Raw genomic sequence first — 24,965 nt, forward strand, 5'->3', positions numbered from 1 at the left:
GTGCTCTGTGAGTGGCTCATGCTGTCTGAATATGAATGACAGGACCGTGAACGAGGGCTTGGAGTGTGATGGGTGTTATGCTGGTACTTTTGTGTTAAAGTAATTCTATAAATATGGAAATGACTAGAGCAATCATGTAGGGCACTTTTCATCAGAAACATAATCAGAAAAAAATCATTTCTATTACACAGTGGGTAATGAGAAGTCATTCATGTTTCACTAGGCAAAACAAATAGGTTTCGCGTATATGTGTTTATCAATGCCCTCGACAAAAGCTTTCCCAGATTAAAAAAAAGTGTTTCTCTCAGACATGACGAATTCAATTAGTTTTCATTTATATTTATTCATTTGATAGTTGCCTTAATAACAGTAAGAGTAAAATCCAGGGAGACTTACCCACAAATCCGTCCATACTTGTTTATGAGGTCAGTTTGTGCCTGAAAGAAACCCTGAGAAAGAGCAGAAAATCCACATATTAGAGAACATATGAATATTCAAGTCCCATTGTATATTGCTACATTAAATTATTTTTGTTACCATTACAGGTAACTTGTTTTTTTTTTCCTTGTCAGTTTGCTTTGCAAATGTTCTGCAATAACACTTATAAAGTGAGTAAGAGAGACTTGCAAACTTGCATCTTTTTGTTCCCAGTAGGTGGGCACTTTTTCCAAGATTAGCATATTTGCAAACATTTGCATAGCTTTGTCATCATGTAGTTTAAAGTGATTATTTCAGCTCTATCTTTTCTTGGATACCACTGTCTGTCTAATAAGACTAAGGCTGCGTCTGAAATCGCATACTCTTTTGAGTAGGTACTTATTTTGAATGAGTAATTACTTTGCGACTGCTAAAATGTGTGTGTAGTACAAATTAAATCATGCTGTCATTATCATGTGACCTACCAGCGTTAGTTGCGTCACTTCACCGCCATTCACAAATCCTCTCCCATGGACTCAAGGGACAGTAGTGTCCATCGTATGCAAACTTCAGAATCTTGTATCATCCGGATACATTTTTATGAGTACTGTGACTTCAAACATACTTCCTTTGTCACATACTGTTTTTCGCCTACTATATGGTAGAGAAGTAGGCCTATGTGATTTCAGATGCAGCCTATTCTGTAGGTTAGGGCTGTCCAATCCTGGTCCAGGAAGGATACTGTCCTGCAGAGTTTAGCTCCAACCTGAATTAAACACACCTAAACCAGCCAAACAAAGTCACAAACTTCCAGGCAGGTGTGTTGAGGCAAGTTGCAGCTAAACTATGCAGGACAGTGGTGCTTCAGGAGCAAGTTTGGACACCCCTGCTATACAGTAGGTGAGTACTGTACAGGAACCACTGACTGACTGCACTTATCTACCAGTAGGTGTCAGTACAGAGCAGACACTGACTGCGCTTGGCTCTCCTCAGGTTTATGGGCTCTCTGAAGGTTTATTGAGGTCTACTGGGAATATTATCCTGAAATATCCATAACCATAACACAATAACAGGAATATTAGTATATCCTCATTCCGAATGGAAGAACATATTAAACTTTGCACATAAGGCTGCTGAGATTTCGCTGTGTTTATAGATGCTGGTGGGATATGGTTAAGAAGTTACGCAACAAAGCAAACAATGAACATCAAGTACTGACTGTTAAACGCACGCACGCACACACACACACACACACACACACACACACACACACACACACACAAAGAGCAATAGTTTGGTATGCATGGCAGCCGGTGGCTCTGCTGTCTCTACTAATGAAGGAGTCAACAGTGTTGGCACCGAACCGCCTGCCCTCCCTTCTTCATCCCACCATTCCTGCAGTTTCCCTGGTGGGCATTAGGCAGAGACGTATGTGTGTGCGCGTGTTCCTCAGTGAGCATTAAGTGGGGTGTGCCCTTCCGTCCTGATGTCCTCTCCTTCAGCCTTTTATTACTGTTCTGTCATACGGAAGAGGCTGCGCGTGCATCTGGCAGTGCCGTAGTGAAGTTAAACAGGAGACCAGAGGCTCAATTCAAACAAATGAGCCACCCTTGCCTTTTGCTTCATTGGGGATTCATCTCGGAAGGATACGATCAATATCGCACGGGCCCGACTGAAGAGGACAGTCAGCGATCCTATTGGAATTCTCTTAAAAAGATTAGCCACTTTCAGTTGTTTTCTAGCACACTTATGACCTTGATCTCTGCGCAGGTCTGAACACCGCGCTGCTTCTCTTTGTCTTAGACGGTAATAATCTCTCATGTCACTCAGAGTCATGCAGGGAGGTATCAGTGTGTGTAAGAGAGAATGTGAAGGAAGGTGTGCTGGGATATGCACTTTTAAGGATAAACCCGTGAAAGACAGACAATTAGGCGAAAGTGGCCCTATTCTATTCTACTCTATTCCCCCTGCGAACATTTAAAGGGATAAGTTACCCAAAAATAAATTCAGTCATCATTTAGTCGTCCTAATGTTGTTCCAAATTTGTATGACTTTGACTTTTTTCCGTAGAAAACAAAATAATTTTTTGGCCATACATTGAAAGTCAACGGGTTAGACAATGGGACCCTACTGACTTTCAAAATATCTTCTTTTTTATTTCTGTTCCACATTTACAAGTGGGTAAATCTGAAATAGATGATTCCAATAGATACTGGAGCGATACTGAAAAAAAAAAAATCTGTAGTCTCTGCAAGTGAGATTAGATTCCTTTATGTAGGCTTTGAACTCGTGTATTTTGTCTGTCCAAAAGTGAAAGTAATTTATTTAAGGATATTACTCAAACAACAAAGCATGATCTAAAAATTCTGCCCAAATATCTACTTACTATGTGCCTCAAACAAAACTCTACATATCTTTCAATGATTCAATGCCATGAACGTGGCAAACTTGTCAAATCCAGTAATTATTTCTTCCCCAAAAGCACTAAATGTAGCAAATCAGTTCCAAGATCTAAGAAACTTTTTCATGCAGACTATTGCTTATAAATTATGTAATCTTATTGGATCTTGCCATTTTTGCAAGTGCTTACCAGTTTTGTGGGGAAAATGAATCAGACATTTATTTTTTACTGAGCATTTTGTCTCTCACTGACCTTGATCGGACCGAGCACCAACACACACTTGTAGCCAATCAGCAGTAAGGTACACTCATGAGGGGGGAGGTGTCTGTGCTGCATTGAGTGTTTGTGAATTTGGGGGCGGAACTATTGTTTTGGTCATTCCCTATAAGATTCTTTCCCTATAAGACTTCTATGCAAATGACCTCTGTTGTGATTGGCTAACCTCTTTGCATTTGAAAAGTGTTCATCAGAACAGGCCAACTTGCCAACTTGCTAAATACTGTAAGGGTGTTGATATGTACACTACCGTTCAAAAGTTTGGGGTCAATATGATTTTTTTAAAGAAATTAAAACTATTCAGCAAGGATGCATTAAAGGAGAACTCCGGTCAATTTTAACATTGAGCTCATTTTTTTGTACATTTGGAGTGCTGTCAATACAGAGAACAACGACAAAAATCGGTGTTGCCTACACCGTGTTATCCTCTTTTTAAAATTTGCACCCTGTTGACTTCAATGGGGCAAGTTTTAAACCTGCTTTTAGCCTCTTAACATCCTTGATGTGTCATTACAAGTGCCCAGCCATGTGAGTGATTCCTTCAGAGTGATCACGGGTGAATCTGACTGCAGTAAATGTGAAAGATATTAATAAAAATTATGTTATTTCAGCCAGCGCACATACCTGTATATTCTTCCTGTTTTCGGTCGAAGTCCATAGCAATCGATTGTCGAGTTCACACGCATAGGTTTAGTTACCTATGATCACGCGCGTGAACTCGATAATCTGTATTGACAGCACTCCAAATTAACAAAAAAATGAGCTCAGTGTTAAAATTGACCGGAGTTCTCCTTTAAAAGTGACATTTAAGACATTTATAATGTTACAAAAGATTTCTATTCCAAATAAATGCTGTCCTTTTGAACCTTCTATTCATCAAATAATCCTGAAACAGCACAAAAAAAAGCACACATAACTGTTTCCAACAATGATAATAACAGAAAAGTTTTTTTGAACACCAAATCAATATATTAGAATGATTTCTGAAGGATCGTGTGACACTGAAGACTGGAGTAATGATGCTGAAATTTCAGCTTTACCATCACAGGAATAAATTACATTTCAAAACATATTAAAATAGAAAACTGTAATTTAAATTTAAATACTATTTCAGAATATTACTGTTTTTTTTTATCAAATAAATGCAGCCTTGGTGAGCATAAGAGACTTCTTTCAAAAACCTTTTAAAAAAATCTAACTGACCACAAATATTTGAACTGTGGTATAACATGGATGGTCTTCTGTTAATATTTTATAACCTTCAACAAAAACCTGTTTTTAACAAAAAAGCTTCAGTAAACAGGCTTGACTCACTAGGGAGGCAGCTTTACGTTGTGAATATTAAAATCTATGCCTACATACAGTACAATACAGTTCTTTTATTTCAAAATACTAAGACAAATCCTCTTTTCCGAAAAGGTCCCCTATGGATAAAGAGAAAGCAAGTAACTGCATGTGTGCTGGCGAGGGGGGGGGGGGGGGGGGGGGTATTGGGATTGGAACTGCATCTGGGCTGTTTAGGATCTTAAATGGACCAAATCTCATGTCTGTGAGTGTTGTATTTGGTAATAGAGTGTGTCATGATAATGTGCTGCTGTGGGTTGCGAGAGACTCTGTCGTCTACTCTCTAAATGTGACTCAATCTGCCCTTGTATCCCAGACACTGCTCATCTCTGTACATCACATCCTGTTACCCATGATCCTCCCCCACACCCTTGCTTTTCTCTTTCTTTTATCCTTCAAATCATTCCAAATATATCATTATCGCTTCATCTCCTTATCTTCTGCCTCACATCTCCTTCTCTCAAGACTGTAGCTATATTCGGGGTAAAGATTTGTCTTATGTGCCACTAGACATAACTGTTTAAAAGTGTGGCATTGGTAAAATTATTTTTTTTTAAATATATATATATATTTTTTTTAGCAAAGACACATTATATTGATTAAAAGTGGCGGTAAATGCATTTATACAGTCTTTAATGTAATGTTTTTTAATTAAAATGTAACAAATAGATTTATGTTGCTTTGAACCTTCTATTAAAATCAAAGAATTCTGAAAAAAAATTCCCAAAAATATTCAACATTGATAGTAATAGCCTAATAAGTGTATATTGAGCACCAAATCAGCATTTTATAATGATTTCTGAAGGATCATGTGACACTGAAGACTGGAGTAATTGCCATCACAGGATAAAAACACATTAAAATAGAAAACAGTTATTTTAAATTGTAATAATATTTCACAATATTACTGTTTTACTGTATTTTTGATCACATAAATGCAGCCTTGGTGAGAATGGAAACTTCTTATAAAAAATAAAAAAATAAAAAAATAAAAATCAACCCCCATGTACATGCATTACTCATAAATTAGAGTTAAACTGTGTTACTCATCCATTAGTCTCCCATTTAGCCCACTGACCAGTCATAATGCGTTCACTTTGTACATAATTTCTGGAATTAGACCATTTCCAAAACTGGACTGATTCTGGGTGTAAGGTTAAACAGTTTATTTCCATATAGAAACTAAGTCATCAATCCCAAACAGGGGCAGTTCTAGAACATTTTACAGTATTGCTTCAAGAAAGTTTATAATTTGCACATTTTTAAGCCTTACCGGTTTAAACATTCAAGTAATTTTACGCCATTCAAGCGCAATACGCTGTGAAAGTAACTTAATTCGGTACTCGTGCGCTGCAATAGATCGTTTCTGTGCACGCACACAGAAAGTAGCCTCTCGCAAGTACTGAACGGAGTTCTCTTTCGTGTCTTTTTGAGCAAATACACACAAAATTATGTCAAAATGCCCGTTTTGACGAATATCCACGTAAACACAGATGGTTATGTCTTAAGTGAACGAAAACAGTTAAGAAAATATCAGATGTGTCAATATAATTGTTATTAATTGTTAATTAATTACTTGTTAATAATAATGATATATGGTAGAAAGACTGGTGTCAGTATCTAATTTATAAAGTTTTTGTATTGACTTGGGTACGTTTGACTTACTATATACAGTGAGGAAAATAAGTATTTGAACACCTTGCTATTTTGCAAGTTCTCTTAGAAATCATGGAGCGGTCTGAAATTGTCATCGTAGGTGCATGTCCACTGTGAGAGACATAATCAAAAAAAATAAAAAATCCAGAAATCACAATGTATGATTTTTTAACTATTTATTTGTATGATACAGCTGCATATACATATTTAAACACCTGAGAAAATCAATGTTAATATTTGGTACAGTAGCCTTTGTTTGCAATTACAGAGGTCAAATGTTTCCTGTAGTTTTTCACCAGGTTTGCACACACTGCAGGAGGGATTTTGGCCCACTCCTCCACACAGATCTTCTCTAGATCAGTCAGGTTTCTGGGCTGTCGCTGAGAAACACGGAGTTTGAGCTCCCTCCAAAGATTCTCTATTGAGTTTAGGTCTGGAGACTGGCTAGGCCACGCCAGAACCTTGATATGCTTCTTACAGAGACACTCCTTGGTTATCCTAGCTGTGTGCTTCGGGTCATTAAGACCCAGCCTCGACCCATCTTCAATGCTCTAACTGAGGGAAGGAGGTTGTTCCCCAAAATCTCGCAATACATGGCCCCGGTCATTCTCTCCTTAATACAGTGCAGTCGCCCTGTCCCATGAGCAGAAAAACACCCCCAAAGCATGATGCTACCACCCCCATGCTTCACAGTAGGGATGGTGTTCTTGGGATGGTACTCATCATTCTTCTTCCTCCAAACACATTTAGTGGAATTATGACCAAAAAGTTCTATTTTGTTCTCATCTGACCACATGACTTTCTCCCATGACTCCTCTGGATCATCCAAATGGTCATTGGCAAACTTAAGACGGGCCTTGACATGTGCTGGTTTAAGCAGGGGAACCTTCCGTGCCATGCATGATTTCAAACCATGACGTCTTAGGGTGTATTCACACCTGCCTCGTTTGGTTCGATTGAATCGAACTCTAGTTCGTTTCCCCCCTTGGTGCGGACCTTTTGGACAGGTGTGAATACAGCAATCGAACTCGGGTGCGGACCAAACAATCGAACCGAGACCCAGCTGAAGAGGTGGTCTCGGTACGGTTCCAAACGAACTCTGGTACGGTTTGTTTACGGTGTGAACATGAACCGACCCAATTGCAGAAAACTGCGCCTTTTTATTTGACTGCTCTTTTGAGGATACTTAACAAAACGGACATTTTGGCATAATGCTGTCTAAAGCGAGCGAGCTAGAGCGCGCGCACGGCAGAGAGAGGGAGCGAGAGACCTTGTTAGTGTGTGTGCGCTAGTGTCCCTCACGAAGCGCATGTAAGGACCCAAGCAATCAATTGACAGTGTGGCCGGGCTTTTATCTATACCATATAGTTTCTTCATATTGCGTTTGTAGAGAATAACACCAAATCAGTAAAATAAAAAATATTACATTACGAAATATCTCCATGCTGAGCCTGTTTGTGCACTTCCTGCTTTTCCCTGCTTGAGAATTCCTGTCCAATGAATGGACGACCTTAGCACACGTGTGGTTTTGTTTACACATTTTGGTTCACTTACAAAAAGAGCAGTGTGAAAGCGAACCGTACCAAACAAAAAAAATCAACATTCTATTTGGTCCGGACCAAAGCAAGCGAACTATCGGACTTTCCTGGTGTGAATACACCCTTAGTGTATTACCAACAGTAACCTTGGAAATGGTGGTCCCAGCTCTTTTCAGGTCATTGACCAGCTCCTCCCATGTAGTTCTGGGCTGATTGCTCACCTTTCTTAGGATCATTGAGACCCCACGAGGTGAGATCTTGCATGGAGCCCCAGTCCGAGGGAGACTGACAGTCATGTTTAGCTTCTTCCATTTTCTAATGATTGCTCCAACAGTGGACCTTTTTTCACCAAGCTGCTTGGCAATTTCCCCGTAGCCCTTTCCAGCCTTGTGGAGGTGTACAATTTTGTCTCTAGTGTCTTTGGACAGCTCTTTGGTCTTGACCATGTTAGTAGTTGGATTCTTACTGATTGTATGGGGTGGACAGGTGTCTTTATGCAGCTAACGACCTCAAACAGGTGCATCTAATTTAGGATAATAAATAGAGTGGAGGTGGACATTTTAAAGGCAGACTAACAGGTCTTTGAGGGTCAGAATTCTAGCTGATAGACAGGTGTTCAAATACTTATTTGCAGCTGTATCATACAAATAAATAGTTAAAAAAATCATACATTGTGATTTTTGGATTTTTTTTTTAGATTATGTCTCTCACAGTGGACATGCACCTACGATGACAATTTCAGACCCCTCCATGATTTCTAAGTGGGAGAACTTGCAAAATAGCAGGGTGTTTAAATACTTATTTTCCTCACTGTAGTAGTGGTGCCAATTCACAAAGAGGCACCACTTAAGCAATGATCTCTTGCTACACTTTCTCACTATGGGCTAAGCCTCCCTGAAGATCAAATCCTAGAACCGCCCCTGATCCCAAATACTGACTGAGCTAATGCAGGCTATGCTTTCTCCTTTACCTCTTATTGTGTCTCACTGAATTTCTAACTTGAAATGCAGTCACCTGCCTCTTTAGAGGGGATTGCATCTGTGTCTCTAGTGCCAGGAACACAAAATGTGCAGTCGCGCACACAGACCTACAGGATTTAGCTGAGAGGTTGGCCTGTAGAAGTGGGTCAGAGGATTCTGCTGGAGCAATGCTCTGGAGACCACTGTTTGTGAGACTGAGTCTGCTGACGTGTGCACGAATCTACACACACACTAATATGCACAGACAAAGGGTGCACAACAGCATACAAAACCCACACACATAACTTTAGTTCACCTGGGGAGCTTCATCTAGACACGCAGTAATTATGCATGCATGCATTTTCATTCACGCCTTTCTCACTTCCATCTAATAACATTTAATCCCAACGTTGAAGACGTGAATTGAGATGAAATGGACGGATAAAGGGAAACAGACAGGCAGGCCGAGAGGGAGAGAAGGAATAGGGAGCCCTGTCACATGCGGGTGATAGAAAGAAAGAATGAAATGAGTGTTGTGAACGACATGCTGTCCAGTCAACCATCGCTGTCTGACAGTAACATATTGATCTGAAAATCTCTTCAGCACCGGAAAAGCATAAGAGTTAGAATCAAAGCTTTATTTAAAATATGCCAGTGTGCTGGTAGGTGAATCTTGTAAAAATGGGACATTTTTCACACACACACACACAAAAAATATCTGGGTCTTATTTATGTATATGTATATATTCTATTTTGCATACAGTAAAAAAACATTTTTACATTTATTTTCATGACAATCAGGCACAAATTCTCATTTAGGTGATGCATCCAAATGTTTTCAAATCATAATAGTTAAAAACTATTGTATTACTGTCTCACAATATTGTTTACTTTCAGAAAGGGGGTTTATTTCCACAAAATAAAACATGAATATGACGTGAATATGAAAAATGAACATGAATTACAGAATTATTATTATTGGTCCCCCTCATCATATAATCGTCCAAAAATAAGCCTAATTTTCTTTTGTTCTTTTGATTTTCAGGGTGAAATAAGTACTGGATATGTTCTTTTTATGACATTCCTCCTTATTGGTGGTTGGATGAATCCAGGCAATTCACATTCACAAATGAATCTCGCTTTAATCCTCTCAGTGGAATCGAACAGCCCTACAGCATCGAAATTTTGGCCTTTATTTCCTATAATACACGTCAAATCATTATCATTAAACTACAGACAGACAGAAATGAGTATCCTCAAGGTAGCTGTTGATTTGCTACATTTCAGCCTCAGACTGAGATTAAACTTTCAGGAGGAATTAAAAGTATTAATTTTTCAATATTAAACCCACCCACTCTCCCCGTCCGTCTTTTATATTATCGCCGTAAAAGTGCATCATTCAGCACAGAGGGTAATCTGTTTGGAAATCACATGGCATTAGATGTCATTAGTGGTGAGTCATCTTTAATGAACACATCTAATGAAGTGAGGCTCACTGAGAGAAATATCATTTTTCCCACTTTAGGGGGGCAGTACAAGGTGTGTGTATGAGTGAGAAAGAGTGTGAATGAGTTTTGTGTTTCATTACGAAATAAACAAAAGGTCTTACATTTCGAAACATCATGAGGTTCCCAAAAAATGGATAGGGCTTTGGGTGCTTGATGCCACACCGTTCCAAGGTGGAGAAAGGGGCGATGGAATACCTAAAACAAAGACAAAGACATTCAGTGTAAACCTCTGTAGTTTGGGGTCCGTTTTTTGCCTCATTAGAAAGCCATTTAGAGAGAATGGCAATAGGAAGATTATTATAAATCATTAGAAGGAAAAGAGAAATTATGCTGCAAAATTGTAAACATAATAGTACATTATTAGGTGCAGTGACTGGTCATTTTAAAGGTGCAGTATGTAATATTGACAGCTAGCGGTTGGAGAGTTGTTTGCCCCTCCCCCTCATTCTTAAACTTAAAGGCGATGAGCCTGACAATGTCATTTGATTCGTTGATTTAGCCACGTTTTAATATGCCTCTGGTCATAGAGCTTTTAAAATGGATGCCGAGGCTCTTTAGGTCGGGTAGAATCTGCTATCTCTGACCCAGTTTTTTTTTTTCTGGCTTCCATGGCTGTGTTCCACGACGCTGTGTTTTCCGCCAACTGGCAGCCCGGGGTGTTGAAATACTATTGGGTAAATTGGCAGTGGGTGGGATCACAAAGAACAAAACAAAAACAGACTTTCCAACACAGAACGCACATTTCAAAGTAGAATAACTGGCTGTAGAATTGTTTTTCGGAGAAGCAAGCATGTGAACTTAATATGTTTGCAGATATTTAGGAATCATGCTATGATATTTTTATGCTATACAACATTCAACAAAATAGTAGTAAATAGTAGCCTACTGCAGTGAGATAAATGAATAATTTAATAACAATAATAATGTAATTTTAATCTACGTATCTTTAAATTTAATATAAATGTTAAATTATTGTATAATTTTATATACACAATATTATAATACTGTGCAATCTCTCAGTTACTATGAGAGTCATTGAAGCTGCAAGCATAATTATACATGAATTAGACAACTTTGTTGATAACGGGAACATTCTGCTGTTGCTTAAATTTCTGGGCCCCGGGACAAAATGTTTATGGATGCGTATCTTCTTTACCTGGGCCCAATGAGTAAGGCAATACCTTAGTGGGTTTTCTTTGTCATATAGGCCAGGACCATTGACAACAACCCTGTGCTTCTTGTAGACAGGGTGTAAGTGATGGTTTGTGCAAAAGCATGATGACTCAAGCTGTATCGGAGAGCACTGGCAAGTGCTGCATTTCCTCCGAGTATGGAAAAGGGGACCTGCATTATGCATGAGGATTGCATCTGCTGACACACCAACACTTGGACCACTTTTAACTTAGAAGTGAGCCGTGGGAGATGACGAGACGTTATTCTCTCAAATAGTGCATTTTTGTCCCCAAGAAGTAAAACACAAATGTCTTAATAATCCACCAGACCAAGAGAACAGCGAGTACTGTACAAATATGTGCAAATAATCGTTAACACTGGTGCACCTAAAACCATTTGCAAGTTAAGAAATACATTTTAATTTCCCAGGAGTTGATTTCTATTTAAACTAATTAAATTTTAAACTAATTAAATCTATTTAAATTCAAGTTCAACTTTTTGTTATATGAAGGTCACATTAAATGGTCTACCATGGCTTTATTTTTCGCTATTAATCAAATGATTTTTATTTAGAGATTTTATTGGTTAATCCTTTGTCTTTGTCCCAGACCCAGACTTTCCTAAACAAGGAGTCATTTTAATATTTATTTTATAATATATAATGATTTATATTTGTTTAACACAATTCTGACTGTTATTCATTTGTGGCATAAATTTCATCACAACCAACAACTTTGCCTCAATAACTTTTCAAAAGTTGGTTACCAATGCAACAATAGTGAATCTATTATTTAATATTAATTCTAAAAATAAAAATTCAAAGTATTCATTATATATTATTATTTTCATATATATTTATTTACATTGAACAACCACTTTATTACCATTTTTACCTAGTGTAGATTGTATAGTCCCAGTGCCAAAAGTGTCCATAGTTGAATAAACACTCTTGTATGTTTTTTTTCCTAATTGTGTTCGGCTGGAAATATCGGACTCTGACTTCAGCACTGTGGCGAAAAATTAACTGCCACCCATCTTTCTCAAAAAACTAAAAACTAAAAAAAAAAGTACTGTAACCAAAAGATTCTGACATCCATCTCTTCCATAATCTCCAGCTCGGCAGGAGTTCATTACCATATTAATTGTCAGATTAGAGAGCGGGTCTTAACACGTGCTGTAAAAAAAAAAAAGCTAGAATGATAACTCATTTTATGACACGCTCTTAATTACACAGAAGCACGTTGCATCCTAACACGCTTCTCCGGTGCTGAAAGACGATGAATCCGCGGCCCAATCTGTCCATGTCCAGACTCAAAATCATTTCTCACTTCAGCACAAATGTATTCACCACCAGTTGCCAGACATCCCCAGTCTTTCAACTCATTATTGGTTAAGTGAACACATAACTAATGTGAAATACATCCGCAGTGTAAAGATAGTTGATTAAAAACAAGTTTCTCAATTTTTTTTTTAAAAATAACAAATAATAGAAATTGGACGATAATTATTCACATCAGATGATTCTCCACCTTTGAACAGAGGGGTAACTCTTGCACATTTCCATATGGAACAGAACAGGTAGACAAAGACAAATTAAATAGATCTGCAAGGGGATACATTAATACATGAGCAGCAGATTTATAGGCATAATTTTCTTAAAGGAAAAGGAACCATTTAAATTAGTGGAGTTTAAAGAGCCAGTGATACTATAATAATCGAAATGTTGGAAACCAAACAGAGAAGAAGAGCTGACCTAACCAATATTTTGCCCAGGTTTTGTCCCTTTGCTTATAAGTTTAATAAGATAAGAAGAACTGATCCAAGGTAAATGTCTGCCTTGGACTCTTAACAATAAAACTAAACTCCATGCATCATCAACAAAAGGGAAATCTATCCCAGTTTATATCAATTAAATCTTGAATAAAGCAATCCACATTCATATTTTTACACTGTCTCAATAGTTGTGGGAAAGTTTTCTTTCAAAACAGTACCAAAGTTGAATTGTTCTTCAAAACATGCAGTTTGGAACATTGTCAACAGTTTGTTCCAGTTTTGTTGAAGTTCAATCAAAAATCTCTTTAGGGAACATCAGAATTAATGTGTTGCTCCATAGAGCAGGTGTTACTGAAGTGTGTCACAGCCCATATAAAGCGGAATGTTTCATATTTCCATATTGTGAAGGCAGATAAGTTCCAAACCAAAAAGTGACTTAAAGATCAAACATTAACAGCAGGTCATTCACACACAAAAGAGATTCAGAAGATTCTGATAAGAGTTTGGCAGTAGCATGTTATTAGGCTAATACAATACTCTAATAAGAATAACAAACATAGTACACACAAATAATAGAATTGTGAATCCATCTTTTCAGGATTGAAATATACTTTGCATATTTTTTAACTTATTCGCTATCTTGGATATAATTGTACATGTTGCATTATGGGTCTTTCTTATATATGCAATGCATTTAAAACAAGATATTTTAGTAGACGTATTCTGTTGCTTTTGTCCGCCGCATACATCATTGGGGCTGTCTCATTAAAAAAATGTAACCATTACATTCCAAAGAAAGAAAGAAAGAAAGAAAGAAAGAAAGAAAGAAAGAAAGAAAGAAAGAAAGAAAGAAAGAAAGAAAGAAAGAAAGAAAGAAAGAAAGAAAGAAAGAAAGAAAGAAAGAAAGAAAGAAAGAAAGAAAGAAAGAAAGAAAGAAAGAAAGAAAGAAAGAAAGAAAGAAAGAAAGAAAGAAAGAAAGAAAGAAAGAAAGAAAGAAAGAAAGAAAGAAAGAAAGAAAGAAAGAAAGAAAGAAAGAAAGAAAGAAAGAAAGAAAGAAAGAAAGAAAGAAAGAAAGAAAGAAAGAAAGAAAGGTCATTTATGCCTCCTCAGGAAGCAAGTGTCGGCTCAGATCCGGCCCACATCTGGTATGTGTGGATTCCACGTGTACCAGATGTGGGCCAGATCTGGGCCGACACTATGGTGCTGTCTGGGTCATGAGGAAATAATTTTATAATGGTTACTTTTCTGAAATGAGCAAAGCTCATGATGTATACGGACAGCAAGCGTGACCAGCCATGATCACAAGTTGCCTTCATGTTGGGAGCACGTTTATAATGCCTTAAATGCTGTTTAGGTAGGAAGTTAACTAGGTTTTTTAAAAAGAGCTGTAAACAGACTTATATAATTCTGATATACACTTTTGTGACTTTTTTTCTCACTCAGGTCTGCTTATAATTTTTAGCAAAAGTTTCTTGCACGAAAAACACTTTAGTTTTATATTACTAGTTGTACATTATCCACCTTCACTCTGTCCCTTAATTAAGATGAATTAAACAGGCTGATTTTGCTACTGTGCATTTCAAAGGATAGTTCACCAATTAAAATCTTGCAATGATTTGTCATAATCATTCCAAACCTGTATGATTTTTTCTTCTGTGGAACACAAAATTAGATATTTTGCAAACGATTGGGATCCAAGCAACAGAAAAAACAATGTCAGGTTTGGTACGACATGAGGGTGGGTAAATGACAATTTTCATTTATGGGTGAATTATTATTTTAAAGGTGTCCTATTATGCTTTTTTTATTAATTATTATTCTTTAGTGTGTAATGTTGCAAGTTACAAAGTCCAAATGTCCAGTCCAAAGGGAGTTCTTCTCTATATCACTAAGCACTGTCTCTGAACTCTCTGAAACGCCTCGATTATAGTCTTGAGTTTTCTTTTGGCACACGTCACAATATTCCTCATTTAAATTATTCCCGCTTGAGGCATACGCAAAAAAAGGGACGATGCCTGGTTGAGTTGCATTAGTAGTGTGTTGAATCACAACACACTGGTCCAGCCGACCAATCAAAGCACACTGTGGTTTTCAGAAGCTTCAAAGAGACCGGGACTAAACAGAGCGTTACAGACACACTAAAAAGAGGTGCTGCAAATAATGTAAAATATGTGGAAAAATAATGTTTTTTGAACATTCAAGCATGAAAACCAATTCTAGAAGACCTCAAAAACTAAATCAAGACTTAAAGGGCATAATCGGCCCCTTTTAAGATTTAAGTGGTTCTATACACTATATGAGAATGACTATTATGATTGAATAACATCTGTTTACTGGCATACTGTAGCTCACATTGCCGTATGCGTATATCATGGCTGGTCATGCTGCTGAACACTGAATAGATGCTGACGTGTAAATGTGCAAAGTCAAATTAACGTGCTTGTGATTCTGATGCCAATACGATAATGCTATCTGAATCTGAATAACCCATTTTTGCAGCTCAATTTCTGTAGTGTATGCATGTGTTTTGAATGTTACAGTATGTCTGTATAATAGGCTACAGTATATGTCCATTTAATTATTTGACTACAGACCTACAGCACAATAATTAAGTTTACACAAGACAGCACACCACTGCATGACAATCAATTGTAGTTCAATGTGAGCCTGAGCTGACTGACAAATCCAGCGAGGCATCTCCTCTGTGTCTCTCCAGGCTAGATAAACAGATGTTGATGTAGCTTATCAGTGAATACGCCTGGCCGTTTCTGAGCCCTGTGCCAGGGGCTGAGAATAGGGAGAGATGTGCCACAGGCTAAATATACTGGGAAAAGGCCAGGGTGGAAGACAGTCCTTAAAATACCACTAAAATTCACATCCAGGCTCCTTGTTAAATATTTATCTAAGCCTTACTCTGTGTTCTTCCCAAATTCAAATCTTAAAGATCCTACAAGGTAAGGAAGGTTCACTGTTGGCCACCGACACAAACATGTTTAAACTTAAAAAATGTATGTGCACACAAAGCACAGCTGAACTCTTTCACAAACACAACTGTCTCCAAGGCTGATATTATAGTTTGCTGGGCTTTGGATTAAACTTGCACATCATGAAGTCATTAAAATGTATGTGTTTGGGGTGACCTGTAACTTTGGGGTGAGCGAACAGTCCTTTCAAGGGAAGGAGCGATTGAAACAACCATGTCTGACTGACAGCAAGGGACTCACTGTGTTGTTTTCAGAAAGAGGTTGGAAGGAACAGGCCAGCCAATGTTCTCATTAAGGCCAAAAGTGTCATAAAGGAGGACGGATACATTGTGAGGTGAAAGAAGGGTGAGATACTAAAAAGTTGCAGTCTAGATTCAGTAGTGGAAAAAGGCATTTTGTTTCCTGATAACGAATCAAGATGCTCAAACTGTGGATCTGTTACTAAAACTAGTTAGCTGCCTATGTAGATAGCATTTTAAGGCCGTATTTTCCAAACTTACTTACTCACAAGTAAAGCTTAAAGGTACAGTATGCGATTTAAAAAAAACGCTGTTGAAAAGTGGATCTGACCGAGCACCAAAACACACTTGTTGTAGCCAATCAGCAGTAAGGGGCGTGTACACTCATGATGGGGGAGGAGAGAGAGCTCACTGCACAGACAGACATTAGCAGATTGACTATAGAAAGAGAAAAGAAAAAAAAAGAAGATGAGGTAGGACTCGTGTTAATATCAGATTACCTTTCCAGTGCTGGACAGACCTTAAGGAGCGGGGAGGCCTGAAACCGGAAGCAGAGGTTGTTTTATTTCTTCTCGATACGCGAGTAACGTTGGTTTTGCTGTGTTTCACAGAGCTAAGATATGCTGTCTTTTGCTTTAATATACTCGTGTTTCATCTTCGCAGGTGTGTTTTCTTTTGGTTCCCCTTTTAGAGATTGCTATAACCCCTTAATCTTGTCACATTTGTAATCTATTAGTTACTTGGACTATCGTGTTATATTGGGAGCTGTTCATGTTGTATTTTAGGATGATAGAGATTACTTTGCCATCAAAGGAGTAGAGGAGCTAAATAACAATTAGACATTGACCTGAATTATCCTAGTAACACAAATTGCTTTCATTTATGATGACATAATACCCTTGGGCGGCAGGCACAGCAGATTCCACCATAGTCGCAATGACTATGGTGGACGCTATATGTTACATAATGCATACGTGAATGTGGGGGCGGAGTCATCAAGATAGGGGTGTGATCCATTTGGGTAGGGGTGTGTTTGTTTTGGTGATTTTAAATATCAACAGCGTTTACCAGAAATCTCTTACTGCACCTTTAAGTACCTCTTCATCACCACCAAACTGAAATATATGTCCTTTTAACTCATATTATACTGGATATAATAGCATTAATATTAATATTGCCAACATCACTTAAAACAAAAGTAAATACACTGCAAAACATGATTTTCTTACTCAGTATTTAGTCTTGTTTTCCAGTATGAATATCTAAAAATGGTTAAATCAAGATACATTTACTTGAGAAGCAAAATGACAAGATATAAGTCTGAAATTAAATGAGTTTATGCTTAAAACAACAAAAAAAGATCTACCAATCGGGCATGTAAAATAAACTTGTTTTCCCTTTCAATTAAGTTCTCTATTGACACATGTTTTTCTGCAAACTTTTTTTGCAGTGTACTGTGGAAAAAACAGACTAAGCAAGTAGCTTCCTCTTTCTTTCTGGGACAAAAGTTTGTTTGTGTTTCAAATTTTGACCTGGGGGTAATTATGGAGAAATTAAAGACATAACGACGAAATAATTTTTTTAATTAATTCCAGATGTGACTTCAAAGGTTATTTACCAATCTTTATGTGTTGGATTATCATCTACAAGTGAATACATTGTTATTTGTACAATTATTTGTGACATTACAACTTAAATGTATCACCCATAGTCCTTTCACTGACCATCTGATAATATTAATAAATATTCATAAATACTAAATAAAATACAGAAGCAAATTTACTACTTTTAGACTGACACACGTTCAACATTTTGCACAAATTTCTTTAGTGTTTTCTGTACACTTCCTGTACAATTATTTGAGTTTTGTTCTGATATACGTTTACGATACAGCCCATTTTGGAAAAAACGGTCTTAAACGTCATTAAACAATCCGTAAAAACAAAATAAACTATGGATGCACAGTATATTTTATAGATAATCGTATATTACGATCAGACTTTTATTACAACCAGAATCCCCAGCAGACTTTATGCTCATAATAAAACTCTGGATACACGAGACTACTTTCTTAATGTCTTTGTCATACACTATCACAAACACTCATAATTAAACAATATTCACTCGCTACAATGCTAACATACTTTCAATCTCAGTTTATGGAAATGTAGCAGAGTTTATGTAGCAGACCGTTTATTTGTGTCAGAGACAGACTTTAAGTTAGTATCAGCAAACAGCTCCTGAAACACTCAGACGCACACATTGATTCTGCCGGGCATAAAAGCGCAGGCTATAATTGCTCCGAGCTGCTTCTAGTGTCTCTCTTGATCATCCATGACACATTTGATTTCTTTTCTATTGTAAGAGCCTATTAAAAATGGCCACCAATAAAAGCGCATTGATTCATGCAGGATTAGCCCATCGGACAGGAGTTTTATCATGGCCGCAAAAATCACGAACTCCCTTCTTTTGCTCTCACGCACACACTAACGCCCCACAGTGTGCAGCTGCAGTCACATGGATCACGATTCGCCAGTTCTCTGCTCAATAGTCTGCTGATGGTGCCGTGGGCCTGGGTGGGCTACTGAGTGAGTGTGTGGGAAAGAGATGCCCAAAACTGCTTAAGCGGTCTAATGGTGGGCAGAGGACGAGCACCCCTGTGGAGTACCCAGACCTGGATCAGATGCTTGGCGGTCACGCCGCGGTAGTGAGCTCAGATCGCACATTTATCTCTGGGAGCAGAGAGCTTCTACGATTGATCAGCTGTGGAAGAGGAGGCGCTACAATCCACACACAGCTAACAACAAACACAGGACAGAGGGCCAAATGAGTTTAAAATACTAAGTATAAATGTATACAGACACACGATTTAAACATGGGTAAATGTAAATGCAATGTTTAAAGTGCAAACGGCCCTTCAAATGTTTGAGAGTATGCCTTAGTACAGAATCTGATCTCACGTCATAATGATCTCTTAAAATATCCTTTTCACGGTTATGCACCTCTAAACACAAGTAACGTGCCAATTTGGACTCGTGAACTGCAGATAGCATCAAATAAGGATAATTTTATCATTTATTAACTTGCACAGAATATCTAAAGTGTATAAGGATTATTTTTTAATACTGGTTCACTGTAATAATAATAAAATAAAATAAAAGATTTATAGAAACTAAACTTAATTTACATGATGTGTCCAATGAATTGTCAATAAAAAAGTTCTCAACTTTTGAGAAGCAAGTAAAACTCAAAAGCTCATGCAGAAATTAAACAAAATATGAGTTGGGCATTTTTTTTTAAACATTTTTGTGCAGTGCATTAACAGCGCAGGGCAGTGCTCTATTCAGAACTGAGTTGAGACTGCCTTTTAATTCCAATTCAGTTGCTACATTTGAAATGAAAATAGTATACAGAAGCAGAATCAAAATGAACCGAAATTCAAAATTCAACTAGAAATGCCAAAGACAATTTTATATTAAATCATATTTAATAAATTGACTATTGTGGAGAATGGTGGATGAATACAGTACTTAATTTCCCAGAATGCACTGATTTTCTATAAATTCCTTTTCCTGTCATTCCAACAAACTGGCCAATTCAAAATCTAACTAATGAATTAAAAGGGAGACAATTTTTCAGTTCTGATGTTTGCACAACCCTGGTATCAACTCCTAGCCTAGAAATCTAGACGCACCCTAGCGGCAGCAAAATTTATTTTGCAGCCAGGGTAGTCTAGCAACTCTCCGTTGACTTTCAGAGCTGTAAAAACCTAAATTGGGTCAGGCCAATCACATCGTGTATAGAGTAAGGCGGGGCGGGCTTAACATAATGACGACAGAGTTGCGACGGTTCCCTGCTACTTGAAAACAAAGAACTGCTGCTGCTGCTGGAGAACAGTCTTTCGAATCGGCTTTGGCCGCGACTCTGGAGGACTTGGAGTTAAGTTTTTCTTTGACAAAAGAAAGAACGGCACTTAAGTCATTCTTAAAAAAAGGAAGATGTGTTTGTAGTTTTGCCGGCCAGATTCAAAAGTTTAATCTATCAACTAACGTAACTTTAGCTCCGCTGTTGGGAAAATGCTCTTGTTGGTTGAAGCGCTGTCCTATTGCAACACAATCTCATGAAAGTGCGTATCTATAGCACGAATTATATTTCTCGTATCATTTATACGCCAAAACGAGTTTTTGCGTTCAAATGATACGCACTGCAAACCCCTTGGGTAGGATTAGGGGTGAGGAGGGCGTGCGTATTACACGCCATAAAGTGCGTATCATATGCACGCGAAAACTGCGTACCATATTTACGCTAAAACTCGTTTTGCATCTTGATGTATGTCTGGCTTGCCAGGCTAATCAACTCCTGGTATATTGTGGCAATTATGATTCCTTATTACCGTCTAATACTAATATCTGACATGACAGACTAAAAGATTTCTAAACCTGAAAATCTCTTAAAGTCCCCCTGTAGTCAAAAATTGTATCCCTTGAAACTCATCTTTGATCATCAAAATGACATATTTAAACGTTTTTTCCTTGAAAAAAAATCTTCAGGCCTTAAAATAGCTTGAATGTAACTCTACGCCCTTGCCTCATTTAGTATACGCGGTTCTATGAATGCAAATTAGCCTCCACTCACTCACAGCAGCTCAGAGATTCAGACGTTGACGTGATTGGTTACAAGGTAGTTTGTGACGTCACAAACACCAGCGATTTTAAACTGCGTTTTTGAGACTCTTTAATTCACTGCAGTTTTAAGATAAAAATAGTCAGTAATGGTGTTGACTTTTGAATTCGCACATGGTTCATCTTAAAGCATATTAAAAACACCACATAGACACAGACGAAATGTTAGTACATTTTTGTATATCTATTTACATTGTAGTTACACAGTCTCTGATGGTTACATCTGGAACATAAAAATGTAGATGCTTCAGAATCCTGACAAATTTCTTTTTTCTAAAGCAATTTTTATATATTAGTGTGATTGCAATGTACATAACTGTTTAAATAATAATTAAATAAATAGTTTGATAGGCTTACTTCAATACATTATATAGTCAAAAAACAGTATTCTATCATTATCTTCACAGCAGTTCTTGAATAAATTTTCCATCAAAATGGGTCTATATAAAATATACTGTTTTTCTATTTATTTACGATGAATAATCATATCCTTTGGATTGTGTTCAAGTTCCAAATAAAATAATAAAATTAGGTGAATTACTGTAATATTTGTCATGTACTATGGGCAAGTACTCCTTGAGTCTATAGGCATTACCAACATTACAAATATTTTAATCATTTTTAAAGGTATGCCATGTAACTTTTGGCCCTCTAGCAGTTAAAAAACAAAACTGCATGCATTTTGCAGAAGAACATTATTTTGGTTGCACTTCGGCTCTGCGTAACTGTGCGGATGAATATGGTTTTCCTACTGCTCATAAAACACTCACTACTAGGCTTAAGAGATATGACCAGTTTAGATGGAAATTATCTCAATCTGAATAGCTGAAGACCATACTGAATAATCAACAATAATGAAATGATCCTATTGCAAAGATAATGCAAGATTAATTCACACAGATAATATTTTACAATGGCCTCTGTTAGAGAGGTACATACAGCAATTTATCTGTATAATAAAATCCCTTACTCAGCTGTTGAGCAATAAAAACTCCATCTCTGCGTCACTTTTACAACATTTCAAATCCCTCAGATCTTGCTATCTCCGAAAAGCCAAGCCAATGTTGATTCTCGTTATATTACAAACCATGTCCCTCCTCTGTTTGGCGTTTTTTTAAAATGGGTTTTTCTCTGGAGGTTCAAGATTTGGCGTGCTCCATGTAAAACTTTCTCGCTCGTTGTGAAAACTAGCCTATGCCACTCCCACCATACATGCATCAAAGCAGTAGAAGCAACTTTTCTCTATTTACTGATATGACGAGACACGCACAGGCGTGTGACGTACAGTATATACGGTCATATATACCTCAGGTCTAATACATAAACACTTAATAATAGGCACAAATAATAGGCTTATCATAGTGAATCAAGGTAAGACAAAAACATGTTTTGGAAAAAGGAGTAATGATGTATTGACTCATAAAAATGTTGTTCATTTTAAACAAAAGTTACATAGAGTGCCTTTAAGCTTTTGGTCATATGCATACACAAATTTGGGTCTATACACCTCTTTCAAACGGATACTATGTTCTAGCTATTGATGCAAATCATCGAACGAACAGCAAGCAGCTTTTGTGACAGTCAGTAAATAGCTATTATTGAACGATTTGGAGCTTGGCATATTTACAGCTGATTTGTGTGCAACTGGAGATGGATTCATGTAGACATCTATTTTACTAAGGTTTTGTGCCGTTACTGTACCCAGAGGGATTGTTGAGTGTCGCCTGTAGAAGAGATAACCAACCCACACAGTTGATGTAAGATATCCTTGTTTACCAACCCGTGTCGTCGTGCTATGCAAACTAATGGCTGCATGTTAAAAGCCCCTCACTGAGTTTAAAGGTTTTTTTTAATGACTTCTAATTCCTCTCATCACTATGCGATGTGCACTTACAAATCAGCATACCAGCCTTTATTAAACACACAAACACGTATTCCTTGTTATAACTTCAGTATGTGTCAGACTACAGAGGAAGGAGTTCACGTGTCTTTGCGGTGCCAAACCATCGTCACCCATTCATCAACGTGTTTATTTAAAGTGAAGAGAAAGGGGAGAAAAGGAATAAACCAAGAGAGAAGGCAGCTTTGAAAAGGAGTATATCTTGGCCTGTCACCTCCTCACTGCTGAAGTGCATTATGTGTGCAGGTGCACATGTGTATCCAGCTGTGAGACAACAATAACCAAAAATAGGCTGAAAAATGGCGCTAAAATAGAAGTGTGAACGGGCCTGCTGTGACATCTCTCTCATCGGCATTAGTCATGCGAGTCCCTCCGGTTCCATAACACCTCCCCAGGACCCAATCCTGTTCTTCCGAGCCTTTCCACACAAAACATGGTGCTATTTCCAGCCCTCAGCAGGGACTACGGCACGTCTCGTTAAAGACGGCTGAGAGATTCTGTATCAATCTGAAACTCACAGACATCATGTAAAAACTACAATGACTTAAAGGAATAGTTCATCCAAAAACATTACTGCTTGCCACACTAATTCTTCTTGAGTTTATGAGAAAGATTTGAATTTTCAACACACTGTTCTTTAGACTCTGATCTTTTCGATGAATCTGTTATCTGAATGATTCATTCATGATTTGATCCAGTTTACTACTCGCTTACTCGATCCAGTCAGCTATCAGCCCACTGGAGGTGAATAACAGCTGTAATTTTGGTCTGTTTTCTTCACACAAAGCTATAATATGACTTCAGAAAATGCCCCTTTTTAAGCTTGAAAGCTTCAATCTCCATTCACTGTTATTTCATAGAAAAGTGTAAAGTTATTCCATACCTCTCCTTCTGTGTTCTTCTATCAGAAAGAAAGTCATACGTGTTTGAAACAATATAAGAGCGAGTAAATAATGGCATAATTCAAATTTTTAGATGAGCTACGCCTTTAAAATTAAGTCTATGAAAGCACTCTTCACATTAAAAGTAATTTAAAGGGGTGGTATAATGCCCTTTTCACAAGATGCAAAATAAGTCTTTGATGTCCCCAGAGTGTGTATGTGAAGTTTTAGCTCAAAATAACCCACAGATATTTTTATATAGCATGTAAAACTTGTCACTTTTTGAGAGTGAGCAAAAACGCACCGTTTTGTGTCTGTCCAATTAAATGCAAATGAGCTGATGCTCCCGGCACAGAGGGCAGAGCTTCAACAGCTTGCACTCACACAGACATGCACTGAAAATTTCAAACACTTTTTAGCCTTTTATGTTCAAACCAGAGTCAGACAATGATAGAGAGACTCAAGAAGAAGTGACAACATGTAGAATGCAACAGGACATTTCTGAATGGGTAGTTGATGAATTTATGTAGCTTTAGGGCTGCAACTAACGATTATATTGATAATCGATTAATCTAACGATTATTAGAACGATTAAATGACTAATCGTCGATTATTTGCCGGCTAATCAGTAGGTTTGGAACGATTATTCAGCTTTTTCAATTAGTTAAAACACTGAGTTATACATATTCTAACTAAGTTAGATGTTGTTTATGCTCAAACAGCAACATTACACACTATTTAAAGTTAGAAAAGTGAAATCATAATCAACCACCCCTTTAAAGGGGACCTATTATGCAAAGTTCACTTTTACATGGTGTTTGAACATAAATGTGTGTCAGCAGTGTTTAGACTGATATGGCTTTAAAACTCATGCAGATAACAAACTTTCATGATGATGAAGAGCGGCAATGTCACATGAGCGTGACAGCGATAGAAATGATAATCAAAAACCTAACAGATGTTTTAGTTTTTGGCAGAGTATCTGAGGCTCGAGCTGTACAGGCTCCACCCTCTTTTGGATAAGGGGGCGGGGAGCAGCAGCTCATTTGCATTTAAAGATACATACATGCTTGTTTTTTCCACTCAAAAACACCTGAGACTTTTAAAAAAGGGCATAATAGTTCCCCTTTAAATCTGGTGGCAAGGGTAAAAATATCCTCTACTTCTCTAATCAAGGTTGTCTTCAAGACTCCACTTGTACTTCATTAATCCCATAAGACTCCACAGGCAGAAA

The 24,965-nt window shown here is 37.5% G+C and overlaps 1 protein-coding gene across 2 annotated transcripts in view; it reads right to left on the reverse strand.

Moving 5' to 3' along the window:
* Nucleotides 1-24,965, reverse strand: part of tbxas1 (thromboxane A synthase 1 (platelet)) — a 71,826-nt gene that overhangs the window by 36,066 nt on the left and 10,795 nt on the right. For both annotated transcript variants that reach the window (XM_081373209.1, XM_081373210.1), the window contains exons 4-5: nt 10,201-10,294; nt 397-449 (exon numbers count right to left, since the gene is read on the reverse strand). In XM_081373209.1, the coding sequence (XP_081229335.1) occupies nt 397-449; nt 10,201-10,294 (147 nt within the window). The remainder of the gene's footprint in view (nt 1-396; nt 450-10,200; nt 10,295-24,965) is intronic.

This window comes from Scardinius erythrophthalmus (assembly GCF_964197995.2).
Source record: "Scardinius erythrophthalmus genome assembly, chromosome: 8".
NCBI classification, from domain to species: domain Eukaryota; kingdom Metazoa; phylum Chordata; class Actinopteri; order Cypriniformes; family Leuciscidae; genus Scardinius; species Scardinius erythrophthalmus.